The sequence below is a fragment of the Oncorhynchus gorbuscha genome, linkage group LG16 (assembly GCF_021184085.1).
Source record: "Oncorhynchus gorbuscha isolate QuinsamMale2020 ecotype Even-year linkage group LG16, OgorEven_v1.0, whole genome shotgun sequence".
Classification (NCBI taxonomy): Eukaryota; Metazoa; Chordata; class Actinopteri; order Salmoniformes; family Salmonidae; genus Oncorhynchus; species Oncorhynchus gorbuscha.
In genome coordinates, this window is record NC_060188.1 from 52,579,602 (window position 1) to 52,595,677 (window position 16,076).

Below are 16,076 nucleotides of genomic sequence, written 5' to 3' on the forward strand. Positions count from 1 at the left end.
TACAGAGAATTGTTTTAATAAAAAAGCTCTTCACCTGTCCTCTTAATACTGAGCTGTGGTCTTTGCATGAAGCTGTACAGTATATGTTGACATGCCCCCAGGAGCAGCCCCCCTTTTTCGAGTAATGCCAATGTGTTCACACCATTCTAGTGCTTCATTGTATTCTTCCATCAAATACTTGACGTTCTGCATTCAACTCTTATTGGCACAGACTATTATATTAGCTATAGAAAGAGTCGCAGGTTCAGCCGCCAGTGGAACGTTAATGACGGTTAATTATTCAGACGCATCTAATTATGAACGGTAAGGAGGGAAGAGGTGATGAGGGAGGAGCCTCATCAAAACAGGAGAGGGATCAAACAGAGGGAGGTGAGAGGAGTGGGAACAATCGCATCCTGTATCATATCTCATATTTTGGTTGTAATTACTTGTCTGTTTTCAATGATTTCTGTTCGATCATAGATTCAGTGCAAGAATGCCCGCAGAATTGCCATGGAAACGGAGAGTGCATGTCGGGCGTGTGCCACTGCTTTCCAGGATTCCATGGCATGGATTGTGCCAAAGGTATGTACTTTGGTATCACTGCGCTCGGCTGGCAAGTTGTGTATTCTGTAGGTATATTTCACCCCTATCTTGAAAATCGTCATCGTTTTGAGACATGTCCAATAGGATCGTCTCAACGTAAGTGACTCAATACTGATATATTAAAATGAAGCATCACTCAAATGTATATTGTGGAATATTTTACCCCTACCTTGATCCTCGTAACAAGAGCCACCATGACTTGTTTGAGTCCAATCTCAACATAAGTGATTATCTACAACAAATAAAATGGAGCATGACTCAAATAGGACCTAAAGCCCATGTCTTTCACCTTGTCTCCCTTGCTGTATCTCATTCCTCCCACGTTGTCTAGCTGCCTGCCCGGTCTTGTGCAGTGGCAATGGCCAGTATGACAAGGGCTCGTGTATCTGCTACAGCGGATGGAAGGGTTCAGAGTGTGACGTCCCAGTGGGCCAGTGTATTGACCCAGTTTGCAACGGCCGTGGCACCTGCTCCGAGGGCTCCTGCACGTGCTCTGCAGGTTACCGCGGCGACACCTGCGAGGAAGGTAAGGTGTACAGCGCTGTAGATCACGCGCACACTTGTTCACGCGCACACTTGTTCACGCCCACTCTCAGACAAACGCACGCACACACACACACCTGCCTTCAGGGAGATTCACAATGTAGTGCCATATTACGTTTCAAAAAGTATGAGACTGCAGTGATATACACTGAGTGGACAAAACATTAGGAACACTTGCTCATTCCGTGACATAGACTGACCAGGAGAATCCAGGTGAAAGATGTGATCCCTTAATGATGTCACTTGTTAAATCCACTTCAATCCGTGTAGATGTAGGGGAGGAGACAGGTTAAAGAAGGATTTGTAAGCTTTGAGACAATTGGGGTGGCAGGGTAGTCTAGTGGTTAGAGCGGTGCAACCGGAAGGTTGCAAGTTTAAATCCCTGAGCTGACAAGTTACAAATCTGTCGTTCTGCCCCTGAACAGGCAGTTAACCCACTGTTCCTAGGCCGTCATTGAAAATAAGAATTTGTTCGTAACTGACTTGCCTAGTTAAATAAAGGTCAAATAAAAAATTGAGACATGGATTGTGTATGTGTGCCATTCAGAGGGTGAATAGACCAGACTAAATATTGAAGTGCCTTTGAACGGGGGCATCACTGGGTTCCTGGCGCACCGGTTTGAGCGTGTCAAGAACGACAACACTGCTGGGTCTTTCACGCTCAACAGTTTCCTGTGTGTATCAATAATCGTCCACCGTCCAAAGGACATCCAGCCAACTTGACCCAACTGTGGGAAGCATTTGTGTCAAAAAATGGGCCAGCATCCTTGTGGAACACTTTTGACACCTTGTAGAGTACACGCTCTGACAAATTGAGGCTGTTCTGAGGGCAAAGGGGGATGCAACTCAAGATTGGGAAGGTGTTCCTAATGTTTTGTGCACTCCGTGTACACAGTGGGGTCTGAAATGATTGACACCCTTGATAATGATGAGCAAGTATTGTCTGTATAAAATAAATAGTTCAAATACAATACAATAGCTTTTTGTAACGTGTCGTCAGGTCAAAGGTCCAGTTCCAATCCAAGAGGTCTTTGGCCATGCATACCAGGGTGGGTTTGGCGTCAAAATGAGAACGCATGATCAGAAAATGATATTTGATGATATGGGGCTATTTTGCTGCTGCTGGTCTTTGGGGGTCAACGGCATCATAAACTTCATGTACCAGGATATTTTAGCCAAAAACCTTCAAAAAGGAAATGGTTAATTGGCGGACTTGAAACCCATTAAAAACCTGCTGTTTTGAATTGAACAGGGCAGTTCGAAGGATATCGGTGATCTAGAAGGATTCTGTATGGAGGAACGGTCAAGGGTCCCTCCCGGTGCGTTCTCAAATCTCATAAAACATTTTAGAAAAAGAGTCTTTTATCCTCACCACCTGAAGTGTTGAAAACAGGGGTGTCAATCATTTTGACCCCCTACCTTTTTGAGAATTGTTTTTAAATGGGTTGTTCAACAAAAAACCTCTTTCTCTGAGCAGTTCTGTTCGTATAAAAAAACAATATAATATCCTTTGCATACAATATAGCTCAGTATTTAAATGATTTATTTTACACAGTCATTTTTGCTCAACTTTGTCACGGTCGTCAATCATTTCAGACCCCCACTGTGCATCAGAAAGGTTATTACGGGAATGGAATCTCTTCTATTGATCCCGCTTTTAAATAATTGCCCTGGAGCCGATTCATTCACTTATGTTCTGATGGGTTTTCTGCTCATCTGGGATGAAGTGGAGTTGGAGCCAAAAGTAGGGTAAGTAGAGAAGCGAGATGTGTGATGGCAGAGTAGAGAGAGTTCTAGTTATATACGAAGGGACTGAGAATACATCAGAAATGGTCATTTTGCCTCCTTTCTTTCAGAATATTCCCTACTTTAAGTATATTCACTATTCACTACTACCGCTACTACGTTTTTGTTAGGTGCATTGACGTCATGCCTCTGTTTCTCTCTATCTGTGTATCAGTTGACTGTCTTGACCCAGGCTGCTCTGACCATGGTACCTGTGTGAGTGGGCAGTGCCACTGTAAGCCAGGCTGGGCCGGCCCGCTCTGTGAGCATCCCAGGGCCCAGTGCCCAGACCAGTGCCACGGACACGGTGCCTTCATACCCGACACAGGCATCTGTAGCTGCGACCCAAACTGGATGGGACCAGACTGCTCCATGGGTAGGTAATACCACACACACCTTCCCCTCTGTAAGCTCAGTTGGTAGCGCATGGTGCTTGCAATGCCAAGATGGTGGGTTCAATACCCGGGACCACGCATGCATGTCTGTTGCTTTGGATAGAACGTCTGCTAAATGGCATATATTATTCTACTTCTCTCACTCGTCTCTACAACTCAGAAAGACACTCAACACACACCATGGCCACATCTCTTTGTGACTACCTCCTTTGTAAAACCCATCCATTTCCCTGTGTCAGTCTACTGTACTGCTTCCCTCTCCTGTTACTGTACTCATGTGCCTACATGTGTGTTTCTCCACAGAGGTGTGCTCGTCGGACTGTGGCGCCCACGGCCTGTGTGTTGGCGGTGTGTGTCGCTGTGAGGAGGGCTGGACAGGCACCGGGTGTGACCAGCGTGTCTGCAACCCGCTGTGTGTGAAGCACGGGACATGCCGGGATGGGAAGTGTCAGTGCCAACAGGGCTGGAACGGAGAGCACTGCACCATCGGTATGCTTCCGGCCAGCCAGCCAGCCAATCAGCCAACACCCTGGCACGCTAACACACACAGCGGTATCATGCTTCTATCTTCCCACCATACTAACTCTCAGCCAAAGAGTTGGAACTGTCACTACCCCCACATGTTTAAAAGATGCATCCTTTATGCTGCATCCTTTATGCTGCATCCTTTATGCTGCATCCTTTATGCTGCATCCTTTATGCTGCATCCTTTATGCTGCATCCTTTATGCTGCATCCTTTATGCTGCATCCTTTATGCTGCATCCTTTATGCTGCATCCTTTATGCTGTCTTAACCATATACCTTGGTTGGATTATGTGGAGGTACCGGCAGTCCATAGCCGCAGGAAATAAAAACATATATATATATATAGTAAACACGGCCTTTATTAATTCTGTATGAGCGGGGAAAAATACTTGTCAGCAGAGCGGAGAAAAATACTCCTCAGCACCAAACCCTACCCCCTCGACAGCACCCCGAACACAAAAGATCTTCCCGTAGCCATGTCCAATGTGTCTCTTTCTATGATTATAGGAAGAGCATTCTAAACTGGGTGGTTCGAGCCCTGAATCCTACGTTGTTTCGTGCTTGAGAACAGCCCTTAGCGGTGGTATATTGGCCGTATACCACACCCCCCTCTGGCCTTATTGCTGAAGTATAGCACTCAGCAGCAGATATTTCCACCAATGCTGATGAGTGCCCTCCTTTCCTGCTCTGCTCCTTCATGCCATTAAGAAGCTCTCCCATTCATTTGGAATGGTTTCTCCACTACAGTGCAAATGTTTCATCCATGACCGAAGTACTCAGCCACATCTATTTGCAGCCTCGCCCCTCCAGCCTAGTCACCCACTCTCCGGTGGAGAAGGCTGGGCAGCAGGCCTCTTGGTGCTCCCTTAAGGCGTCTGCATGCTTTCCATCCAAAACAGTTCGGAACAGATTGTGCATTTTTGTGACATTTTTGTTCTTTTTGGTCTTCGTCGAGGGTTTTTTCTGCTTGGTGCGCACTTCTTTTTTGGGCTCAAGGCAAGCCCAATTCTGGTAGCTGAAGTCTACGCCCCCTCGTTGGTCATTGGTCAACAGTAGGGAATCTTCAATGAAGGGTTTATTGTTATTCTATTATTCTTTTTCATGCACATTTTTTCACTTGAGAAATACTGCACCAGACATCTTAGTTAGATGTTAAATGCCGGGACTAAGCTCAGTTGGTAGCGCATGGTGCTTGCAATGCCTAGTGGTTAGAGCGTTGGACTAGTAACCGGAAGGTTGTGAGTTCAAACCCCCGAGCTGACAAGGTACAAATCTGTCGTTCTGCCCCTGAACAGGCAGTTAACCCACTGTTCCCAGGCCGTCATTGAAAATAAGAATATGTTCTTAACTGACTTGCCTGGTTAAATAAAGGTTTAAAAAAAAAAGAGTTAATCAACAAGAACATCAAAATGAATGACAGATTTCATGAGTTATCTTAGATTCATTCGGACTATTTTGAGGACGTGTATACTGGCTACGGCTTCTCAAGATGGACAAACAGTACTATTGCAGCTTTTTTCTTGTTTTTCGAGCGAACGTCTTTTAAGGGAGTATGCCAGCACACTCATTTGCTTTGCCTAGCCTAGTTTGGCTAGGTGCCAGCCGAACCGAAGCATGTGGAAGCCTTAAGACCCACTCAGCCTCCCTGGGAGCCAACAGAGAGGGACAGCCACTCTGCCCCCTCATTCTCCCCCAGAGTGCTCTTGAGTGCCAGAGGGCTTTATTTTCCTATTTTCCTCTCTTTATCTTCCTCCCATCTGATGAGAAAAACACCTCCCTGGGGCTCCACTGTGGGCTGTGTTGTTAGAGCTGTGCTAGCTCCCATTCTCTGTTCATTATGTGTCTCTCTCTTAGTGTTGGACAGTTGAGTTTGAAGGAGATTTATCTCTCCTATTTACCTGTGATGAACCACGTCATGTTAAGAATCCCACTTTGTCCTCCACACACGAGTAACGTATCAAACCTGCCTATTTTGGTTTCTTGCAGACTTTTGGGAAAGCTTGGAACAAGGTATTGTATTTGGACAAGAGGTGATCTGATGTGTGCAGTTAGTTCCCCACGCCTCAAACAGACCACTCTCTTGTGTAGAAGAGGGATGTAAGAGGGTTCATTTAGTATTGTGAAGTTTTGAGTAGTGTTTGTACTCAATGTCTTAGTGGTAGCTGGTGTTTTAGAGTTCCAGTAGAGTGATGCAAACTCCCATTTGCTAGTATCCCCAATCCCTATTGGTCCCTCATATTGGGATACTCAGCTAGTGCACCCTTTCTACCACTTCCTAATATTGGTTAACCCAGATGGTCAGATGGTGCCATTTACATGTTTAACTAGGCTCATCCACGACAGATGAACCAAAACCTCATAGACTTAACATTTGGATCCATTGCCTTGATTTCTCTCTTGTGCTTTGTTAAGCACAGGACTATTGTGTGTCAGTTTGTTCCTCCCGTGTTCGTTTGCGACTGTCGGCCTGTCAGTCCATCTATCTGTCTATCAACGTCTTGTCGTAGACACACAGTTAGCTGGAGGTGTACGTTAGCGTTGCTACTCCATGTTAAGTGGGCTCAATGGAGACCGATCGGCAGCTATTTCTGCTGCAGCAGTCTGCTCCCTCCATGGGAATATTAATGGCCTTGGCCTTCTAGCTGCATCTGCCCAGCAGTAGGTAGAATACTAATAGATGAGTTGGACCAGTGAAGCTGCATGCTCATCCCTGCTGGGAGAATACTAATGACTGTACTGCTCCACATCGGGACAGGACGGCGGACATGTTGTTAGGAGGCTGGCTTAAGTGAAAGGTTAATACGGTTTAATGAGATTTTAGTCTGTTCGGGGGGGGGGGGGGGGGAGTCTTAATGTTAATCTTGACGTTTCCTAATTTGACGAAAGTGTCTGATTTTCTAAATGCAGTTTATGGATTAATATTTATCACTTCTTCATATATATTTTTTTCAGTGAGGTTTGCTCTTTTGACCTTTTGGTGATGGTAATTCGTGGGTACACCATCGGCGAGTTTACAGTCCAATACCTCCGACTGCCTGGTCCCTTACGTCTGGTCTCCTGTACAGACTGTACTACACCACTGAGACAGATGTCCCAGCAGCATTCATCATGTCCTCTTCATTAACCTAGCCTGGGAGAATATTACATCTGCTGAGGGGGACTGCAGTCATCAGTGATGTGTAGCATCTCTCCTGTTCTCCCTCCCTGTTTTCAAAGTCTAGGTGGCTTGTAATCTCATCAGTTTTGCCTAATCAAATTCTCTCATGAGGCAGCATTACAACCCAGCCAGCCTCCAGAGGCAAATCAACCACTGCAAATGAATTGGCTGTGAACTTGTGTACTTTCTTTTATTGAATACTTTTAGCTATGAATGGATATTGAACAAAACAATTCACCGCATGCCAAAACCCTCCCTTTTGCCTCTAGGGTATATATTGTAGCAGTATGAAATCCACATCCACAACAAGAGAATTGTTGTGATGAGATGCAATCCCCTTGCCATGTAATCAATCAATCAATTTTATATTTTTATGCCCTTGTTGTGTGATGCAATGGTAGACAGAGACTAAATATATGAAATTGGTGTGCTGCTCTCCCTTAGCTGGCACAAGTTACTATGTCACTATTACTGATCGGTCCTCTCCTCTGGTCCCTGTCCACTCCTCCTCTATTTCCCCCCTCCCTCTCTCTCAGACGGGTGCCCGGGCCTCTGTAACGGGAATGGCCAATGCACCCTGGGACAGAACAACTGGCACTGTGAATGCCACACTGGCTGGAGAGGACCTGGCTGCAGCGTTGCCATGGAGATCTCCTGTGCTGACAACAAGGACAACGAAGGAGGTGAGTGTGTTGAAGAGGTGAAGGATCGCAGCAAAGGAAGGCAGGCTGAGATTTGTAGATTTGCCTATGAAAAATTATACCCTGATTTTGAACCAGCTGTGACGGAGTTACAGTATTTGTGCAACTGTACTGTTGATTTGGTCTAGATTTTGAGTCAGTTTATTTCCTAATAATAGCAGTGTCTCTCAGGTGTGACAATTACTTGATTCTCCCTGATGAGCAGCAGTCAGCCAGACAGCCAGACGCCTGCCCAGGTTTCTCTGAGAGGTTTCCTCCCAGTGAGTGTTTTTAGCGGATCAAAGAGGTGTGATTGCGGGGCTAGTGCTATCAGGTCTGAATGGCCCCATTATGGCATCCTTCTGTCGGTGTGAGCTAGCACTGAGAGGGCTGGGGAGAGAGGAGAGGCTGGTTGAATCAATGCCTCCTCCTCCTCCTAAGAGCATGTGGGGATCAGTGATCTAGAGTTTGCTGAGATGGATGCCCATATTATTTCCTCTCCCTCCCTCCCTCCCTGGTGGGAGATGGAGTGACCCCTCCTGTGACCATTTGTGAGAGGATCAAAGAGGCCTCGGCAATAGATGCTTTTCACAGGGCAAGCAGCAGCTCTGAGCAGTCAGCCAGTCAGCATGTCAGGGCAGGGTTATCTAACATGAAAATGATACCCAGGTGTATTTTTCCTTGATTAACGGCTAAGTAGTTTGCAGAGGCCAGAGCTGTGTCAATTTTAAAGAGCGCTTTTTCTGTGGCATGTCATGCAATTGAGGATGCCTGTCGCCAAGGAAACGGGTGGTGATTGAACAGGTGTCTTAATGCAGCCCCTGGAAGCCTTTAATCTTTCATCTCCCCCGTCTGCGTCTGAGCAATAAGGTCATGGGCTCCGAGGACAATGGGTTTTTAAACATGGCTCACTTGAACAGCCCTCCATTACCAGACTGGCTCAGTGCATGTTTCAATGTGTGACTGGCTGGCTGCCTGGCTGCCTAATTGGCTGGCTGATATGGTTAATCCAATCGTCTTCCTTCTTCCATGGAGATGTTGTGTTATACTTCCAAGTCGCGTCCTTAATCCGTAACACTCTCGCTGTGTATGTATGTCTGTCTGTGTGTTTATCAGTCTCCCTCCCTCTCTATTTGTCTCTGTCTGGGTTTTATTTCACCAAATAATACCTGAAAGATCAAACGGAAAATGTGTACAAAGTCTCTGAAAGTAGTTGGCAGTGTTTGTTTTGGCAGGTCTGAAGCGGATGGGAGGTGTAAGGGAGGGAAGGAAAATAGAGGCGGGTGAGTGCACGCGCGTGCTTGTGTCGGGCGCGTAAAGAGAGATGAAAAAGAGGAGACACCCCCCCCTCCCCACAGGGTTGTGCGTTATGTCCCGTTTGACTTTGATGCCAGTGTTATTGGGTTTGATTAAAAGGAGGACATGCAGGCACTGTGCCGGGGAGCAGGCTGCAGAGCACCACTTCTAAAGGAGAGCCTGGAGAAAATACAACAGCACACACCCGTCCTAATGAAAATAGAGCGTTAGTTGAAGAGCTCAATTATAACTGTCTCATGAAACAATCAGGAGAAGAATGGAAAGGGATTATACATGTTGAATCATGCACACGTTGTGGTTCACATGGACACAGTGTAGAGGGCAACCCCCGAATGCTAAACATGCGTGCCATGTCTTTGAATATTAAATTGCATTTCGACTGTCGTTTCTTCGTGGCACTGTTTTCTCAGCTCTGCTCCTGCGTGAGCAATCATCCTGTTCTGTTCTGCCCAACTACAAGAGGAACAATTTGACATGAAGAATGCTGTTGAATCCTTATTTAGCTGCGGCGCTGTCTGTCTGTCCAGATGATATCTCTGTGTGTTTCCCCGTGCAGACGGACTGACAGACTGCATGGATCCCGACTGCTGCACTCAGAGTCTGTGCCTGACCAATCCACTGTGTCTGGGAGCAAGGGATCCACTGCAGATCATCCAGCAAAGTCAATCACCATCCCTGAAAGTCCGGTCATTCTATGACAGGGTCAAGCTACTGGTGGGGAGGGATGGCACCCACATCATCCCTGGAAACAACCCCTTCAACTCAAGGTAGTGTACCCATCTGTCTATTTCACTTCCTTGGATAGAATCAACTAGCTACGCAATAGATATCAGCATTTGTAAACTGGGTGGTTCGAGCCCTGAATTCTAATTGGCTGACAGCCGTAGTATATCAGACCGTGTACCACGGGTATGACGAAACATTTATTTTAACTGATCTAATTACGTTCTTAACCAGTTTATAATTGCAATAAGGCACCTTGGGGTTTTGTGGTATATGGCCAATATACCACCCCCCCCCCCCCCCCCCCCCCGGGTATTATTGCTTAAATATATATGACAGTTTCAAATATATCCAAAAGTGTATTTTTCTGTCACTAAGTAATTACCACTGACTTTGACAGCAATTCATTGAGATTTTAGGATCACTTGCTGTTACATTATCTTCATGCCTTGGCAGTCAGTTAGGAAGCAACTGTCTTCTTTCACCTCCCCTTGCAGCCTGGCATCGTTGATCAGAGGCCAGGTCCTGACCACGGACGGGACTCCCCTGGTAGGGGTCAACGTGACATTTGTCAAGTACCCTCACTATGGTTACACCCTGACTCGACAGGACGGCACGTGAGTAACCGTTTGGGTTTTGAATATGACAATGACTACCATTTTTGTTCTTTTTGTTGTTGTTGTATTAATGTATTTACTGTATGTCCCTTAGTTCCCCCATGAATTACAAACACCTTAGAGTGAAAGGAGGACCGTGTGGATCAATGTCTTTATAACACCCTGTCTTTGTTTCTCTGTAGATTTGACCTGGTGGCCAATGGGGGTGCGTCTCTGACCCTGCACTTCGAGCGAGCGCCGTTCTTGAGCCAAGAGCGCACGGTGTGGCTGCCCTGGAACCGGTTCTATGCCATGGACACACTGGTACTGAAGACTGAGGAGAACACCATCCCAGCCTGTGACCTCAGTGGCTACGTCCACCCTGACCCCGTGGTGGTGGCCTCACCCCTCTCCTCCTTCTTCAGCTCCCATCCTGCAGAGAGGCACATCATCCCTGAGACTCAGGTACTTACTGTACAGACATTCAGTAGCTCTCCCTCTAGCTGTCTCTGTCTGTTACTTTCTTCTCTCTCTCTCTCTCTGTCTCTCTCTCTCTCTCTCTGCTTACAACTTTCCACCTGAGAACAGGGATCAATCCCTGCTTCCAACCTTGCCACTGTTTCTAGCATTTTCCTGTCTCCCTATCTCATGTCATTACTGTCTGAATAAAGTATCAAACCACAATTTTAAAAAAATATATATATATTAGCATACTCTCTCCCTCTCTCTCTCTCCCTCCCTCTAGCTGTCTTTGTCTGTTACTTTCTTCTCTCTCTCTTCCACTAACTCCCTCTCTCCCTCCTCCTCCTAGGTGGTTCATGAGCAGCTAGAGATCCCAGGTACAGGTCTGAAGCTGTGCTACCTGAGCTCTCGTGCTTCGGGGTACCACGCCCTGCTGAAGGTGACCATGACTCAGACCCTGGTGCCCCTCTCCCTGGTCAAGGTGCACCTGATGGTGGCCGTGGAGGGGCACCTCTTCCAGAAGTGGTTCCACGCCTCTCCTAACCTGGCCTACTCCTACATCTGGGACAAGACGGACGCCTACGGGCAGAGGGTCTATGGGCTGACCCAGGCTGCTGGTGAGTGGCAGTGTGGGATTCTGTAGTGTTTGGATTATGTTTTGTCGGTTATGTTAGATGCAACTGTGTATCTCTATCTGTCAAGACACAGGACCGTGCCATCTATTACCGCAACAGGCTGGCAGAACTTCTGTCGTGGCTTCCTGACAAAAGAAAGCCACAACCACAAGCGTTTAATTAAGTTGACACCTACACAGTAAGATACTGTGGTGGTGCTGTGTAGGTGTGAACCATGCATTGACAGAAACACTATGTGATCACACTGCATACGTTTCTCCCTACGCACACGTCTCATTAAATCTCACTCGCTTGATTAACATTCTTGCGGAAGCAGGCTAAACCTGATGCGTTCGTCCACACGTATGTGTGTTGCATTTGATTCCTGTGGTCATTGAGAGTACATTTAATGCATCCAATGACTGTGCGCGCTATGTAGTGTGATGACGCCCTGTGTTACTTTGAGGTGGTGCTAAAAGTGTGGATGGGGAGGAAAAGTTCTATTCTCTATTTTTCTACAGTGTCAGTGGGGTTTGAGTATGAGACGTGTCCCAGTCTGATCCTATGGGAGAAGAGGACAGCGGTGCTGCAGGGTTACGAGCTGCTACCGTCCAACCTGGGGGGCTGGTCCCTGGACAAACACCACACCCTCAACATTGCCAGTGGTACGACCTACGGCCTTTTAAAGCGCACTTAGAACATTTTAGAACGAACCTCACTCACAGCAGGACAGATCATTTACACGTGTGTGTTATGTTTTGTTAGTGTTGAGAAATGTTTTTTTGTGTTTTATTTTTATTTAAATGGTGTAACTACATTAAATGGTCACTGAAACCAGATGACGTCTTGGAAAGCATGAATGAATGTTCAACATCCAAGTAGTCGTGCCTCTTTCTTGTCTCGCATCTTTATATCGATGCAGTGCCACTGAGGATCTCCTAAAACAGTGTTCTTTCGCCTCCATGTTTGACAGCACCCTGTTTCCACTGAAAACCAATGGAATAGTCCTGTGCCCAGGTAGTGACAGACAGGGCACAAGCAGGGAGTCAATAAGATGAAAAGCACTAATAGTATACCTCTCTGACTCTCACACCTTCACACTCACTCAGTTTCTATAGCAACAGTTTGAACAGTATTATTGGATTACTTTATTGTTTTATTTTTAGATACACAGGGAATTGAAAGTCTAAAATGATAAGTAAGTCAATATTAAGATAGAGGCTGATTAAAAAGTGACACTGGGTCTTTGTTCCCTAGCTCTCTTCACGGCGTAGATGTAAAGTTTAGGATCTAAAAGGATATTGTTTTGAATCGGAATGCATCTACTGTTTCAGGGATCCTGCATAAGGGCAGTGGGGAGAACGTGTTTGTATCAGAGCAGCAGCCTCCAGTCATCAACAGCATCATGGGGAACGGGCGCAGGCGCAGTATCTCTTGCCCCAGCTGCAGTGGTTTGGCTGAAGGCAACAAGCTGCTGGCCCCCATGGCGCTGGCCTGTGGGGGGGACGGCAGCCTGTATGTGGGAGACCTCAACTTCGTCCGCCGGGTCTACCCCACTCTGAACACCACAGCCGTGCTGGAGCTCAGGTAGGTTGGCAGACATGACGGATTGACAGAGGGGATGAGTAACATGATAGGTGGAAACTAACAAGGTTGTTTTCTTTTGTTTTTGTTTTTCTCCAGAAATAAAGACTTGAGGCATGGGTAAGTTATGTTCGTGTGTCCTCTCGGGCTGACCCCATTTAGTCGACTGGTCGATTGTTTGGTCGATAGGCTGTTGGTCAACCGAGATTTCTTTCGTCGAACAGCAGCAAACAAAAATTAAAAAATGATGACGTACAAGACACCTGTCTGAGTGGACTAATCTATTGTGGAGGCCGCGGGGATGACACAGTCCATCACTCTAAGACATGTGCTGCTGAAAATATATATGGTTGTATTAAGTAAGAACAATGGTGCAACACTGATATCAATGATATTATTTTATAACAATTCTCCGGCTTGTGTAGCGGTCGCTGTCCGCGGTTCTGAAATAAATCACTGCGCTGTTGAATTGGTGCCTTTTCCTAGACCATGTTGCTATGTGAACAATAGCAAAGTTAACCAGCATATTTGTGTTGAGAACAATGGGCGGAGACAGGGGACTTAGGAGAGGAGAAAACAGCCCTTGCCTTTGTTGTCTAAGGCGAGAGGAAACCCCAACTTAATTACGTCTATAATCAATAGCGTAACTGTTAAATGTGCCTGGCTTTATAAATCATCAATCTATTGTACATTTTTACAGTGAATTCGGTAAGTATTCAGACCCCTTGACCTTTTCCACATTTAGTTACGTTATAGCCTTTATTCTAGAATTGGTTGAAGAAACACATTTCCTCATCAGTCTACACCCCCCCCCCAAAAACAAATTGAGCTCAGGTGCATCCTGTTTCAATTGATTAACCTTGAGATGTTTCTACAACCTGATTGGAGTCCACCTGTGGGAAATTCAATTGACTGGACATGATTTGGAAATGTGATGCATGTCAGGGCAAAAACCAAGCCATGAGGTCGACGGAATTGTCCTTAGACCTCAGAGAAAAGATTGTAGATGCACAGAACTGGGGAAGGCTACCAACAAATTTCTGCAACATTGAAGGTCCCCAAAAATATAGTGGCCTCCATCATTCTTAAATGGAAGAAGTTAGGAACCACCAAGACTCTCCCTAGAGCTGGCTGCTTGGCCAAACTGAGCAATTGGGATTGAAGGGCCTTGGTCAGGGAGGTGACCAATTTACTTATGTAAATGTGATATTTAATTTTTTAATTTTTAACATTTCTCAACCTGTTTTTGCTTCGTCATTATGGGGCATTGTGTGTAGATTGATGAGTGAAAAAAAAAAACGATTTAATCCATTTTAGAATAAGGCAGCATTTTTTGCAAAGTAAAAAAAAATGTTTTTCAACAAAAGTTGACACCTACTCCAGGGTTCCGGGGTTTTTCTATATTTTTACTATTTTCTACAATGTAGAATAATAGTGAAGACATCAAAAAAATGAAATAACACAAGGAATCATGTGTTAAACAAATCAAAATATATTTTATATTTGAGATTCTTCAAAGTAGCCGCCCTTTGCTTTGATGACAGCTTTGCACACTCTTTGCATACTCTCAACTATCTTCATGAGGTAGTCACCTGGAATGCATTTCAATTAACAGGTGTGCCTTGTTAAAAGTTATTTTGTGGAATTTCTTTCCTTCTTGATGCTTTTGAGCCAATCAGTTGTGTTGTGACAAGGTAGGGGTGGTATACAGAAGATAGCCCTATTTGGTCAAAGTCCATATTATGGAAAGAACAGCTCAAATAAGCAAAGAGAAACGACAGTCCATCATTACTTTAAGACATGAAGGTCAGTCAATCCGGACAATTTCAACATTTCAAGAACTTTAAAAGTGTCCACTCGGGAGCCGCAGACGTCGTCTGCAGAGTGAAGAAAAAGACGCCAACAAGTGCTCAGCATAATATGCTGAGCACTTGTTGGTTGCTCTGTTCCACTTGTTAGCTGCTTTTTCTTCACTCTGCGGTCCAACTCATCCCAAACCATCTCAACTGGGTTGAGGTCGGGTGTGTGCCTTATGTGTGTCACCAGCAAAGCACCCCCACACCATCACATGTGGGAACTTTTTCAAGACTGTTGGAAATGCATTCCAGGTGACTACCTCATGAAGCTGGTTGAGAGAATGCCAAGAATGTGCAAAGCTGTCATCAAGGCAAAGGGTGGCTACTTTGAAGAATCTATAATATATTTTTATTTGTTTAACACTTTTTTTGGTTACTACATGATTCCATATGTGTTAATCCATAGTGTTGATGTCTTCACTATTATTCTACAATGTAGAAAATAGTAAAAATAAAGACAAACCCTTGAATGAGTAACCTGGTACTGTAAGTACTCAGACCCTTTACTCAGTACTTTGTTGAAGCACTTTTGGTATCCGCTAGCTTGGTAACATTGCCTGACATACAGCTTTAGCAAAAGTGATGGTTACCTGTATGTCATCTCTCTTGTATTCCTATAGTCTCAGTCCTTTGAGGGATTATCTATCTAGAATATTCTCTAATTTCCTACCTACCTAGGAACAACCCAACACACAAGTACTATCTAGCGGTGGACCCGCTGTCTGGGTCGGTCTTTCTCTCGGACACCAACTCTCGACAAATCTACCGCGTGCGCTCACTGACCGGCGGGCGGCAGTTGTTGGACAATGCCCAGGTGGTGGCTGGGACCGGCGAGCAGTGTGTCCCCTTCGACGAGGCCCGCTGTGGGGACGGGGGCAAGGCCGCGGAGGCCACACTCATGAGCCCTAGGGGTGAGTTCCAGGGGCATAGTGTATCAACTCTTACTGTGGAGGTGACCGTGACTGAAGCCTTTCCTTATTTTAGGGATGCTCTGCTCCTCAGATCCACACATCTAATTTCCATCAGGATTATGTAGTTATATCTGACTGTTATTTACAGTCTGTCACTTATACCCCCTTGTAGGAAACACTCATATTGTGTGATTTTATACATGTTCACCTATTCTTTTCGGGTCTTTAGCTGTCACTCAGTATCAATCTAGTGGTGTCCTCAGGAGAGAGGGTGTATGTAAACGAGTGATTTGCAATCTGTTTGTTCAGAGCAGTGACCTGGAACAGAAACAGCGGGTCTTC

At 45.6% G+C, this 16,076-nt stretch overlaps 1 protein-coding gene across 3 annotated transcripts in view; it reads left to right on the top strand.

Moving 5' to 3' along the window:
• Positions 1-16,076, top strand: part of LOC123999479 (teneurin-2-like) — a 162,088-nt gene that overhangs the window by 137,054 nt on the left and 8,958 nt on the right. For all 3 annotated transcript variants that reach the window (XM_046305321.1, XM_046305322.1, XM_046305323.1), the window contains 13 exons: positions 463-564; positions 917-1,111; positions 3,089-3,289; positions 3,612-3,797; positions 7,528-7,674; positions 9,545-9,755; positions 10,209-10,328; positions 10,511-10,772; positions 11,119-11,386; positions 11,905-12,048; positions 12,718-12,970; positions 13,067-13,087; positions 15,502-15,734. In XM_046305321.1, the coding sequence (XP_046161277.1) occupies positions 463-564; positions 917-1,111; positions 3,089-3,289; positions 3,612-3,797; positions 7,528-7,674; positions 9,545-9,755; positions 10,209-10,328; positions 10,511-10,772; positions 11,119-11,386; positions 11,905-12,048; positions 12,718-12,970; positions 13,067-13,087; positions 15,502-15,734 (2,343 nt within the window). The remainder of the gene's footprint in view (positions 1-462; positions 565-916; positions 1,112-3,088; positions 3,290-3,611; positions 3,798-7,527; positions 7,675-9,544; positions 9,756-10,208; positions 10,329-10,510; positions 10,773-11,118; positions 11,387-11,904; positions 12,049-12,717; positions 12,971-13,066; positions 13,088-15,501; positions 15,735-16,076) is intronic.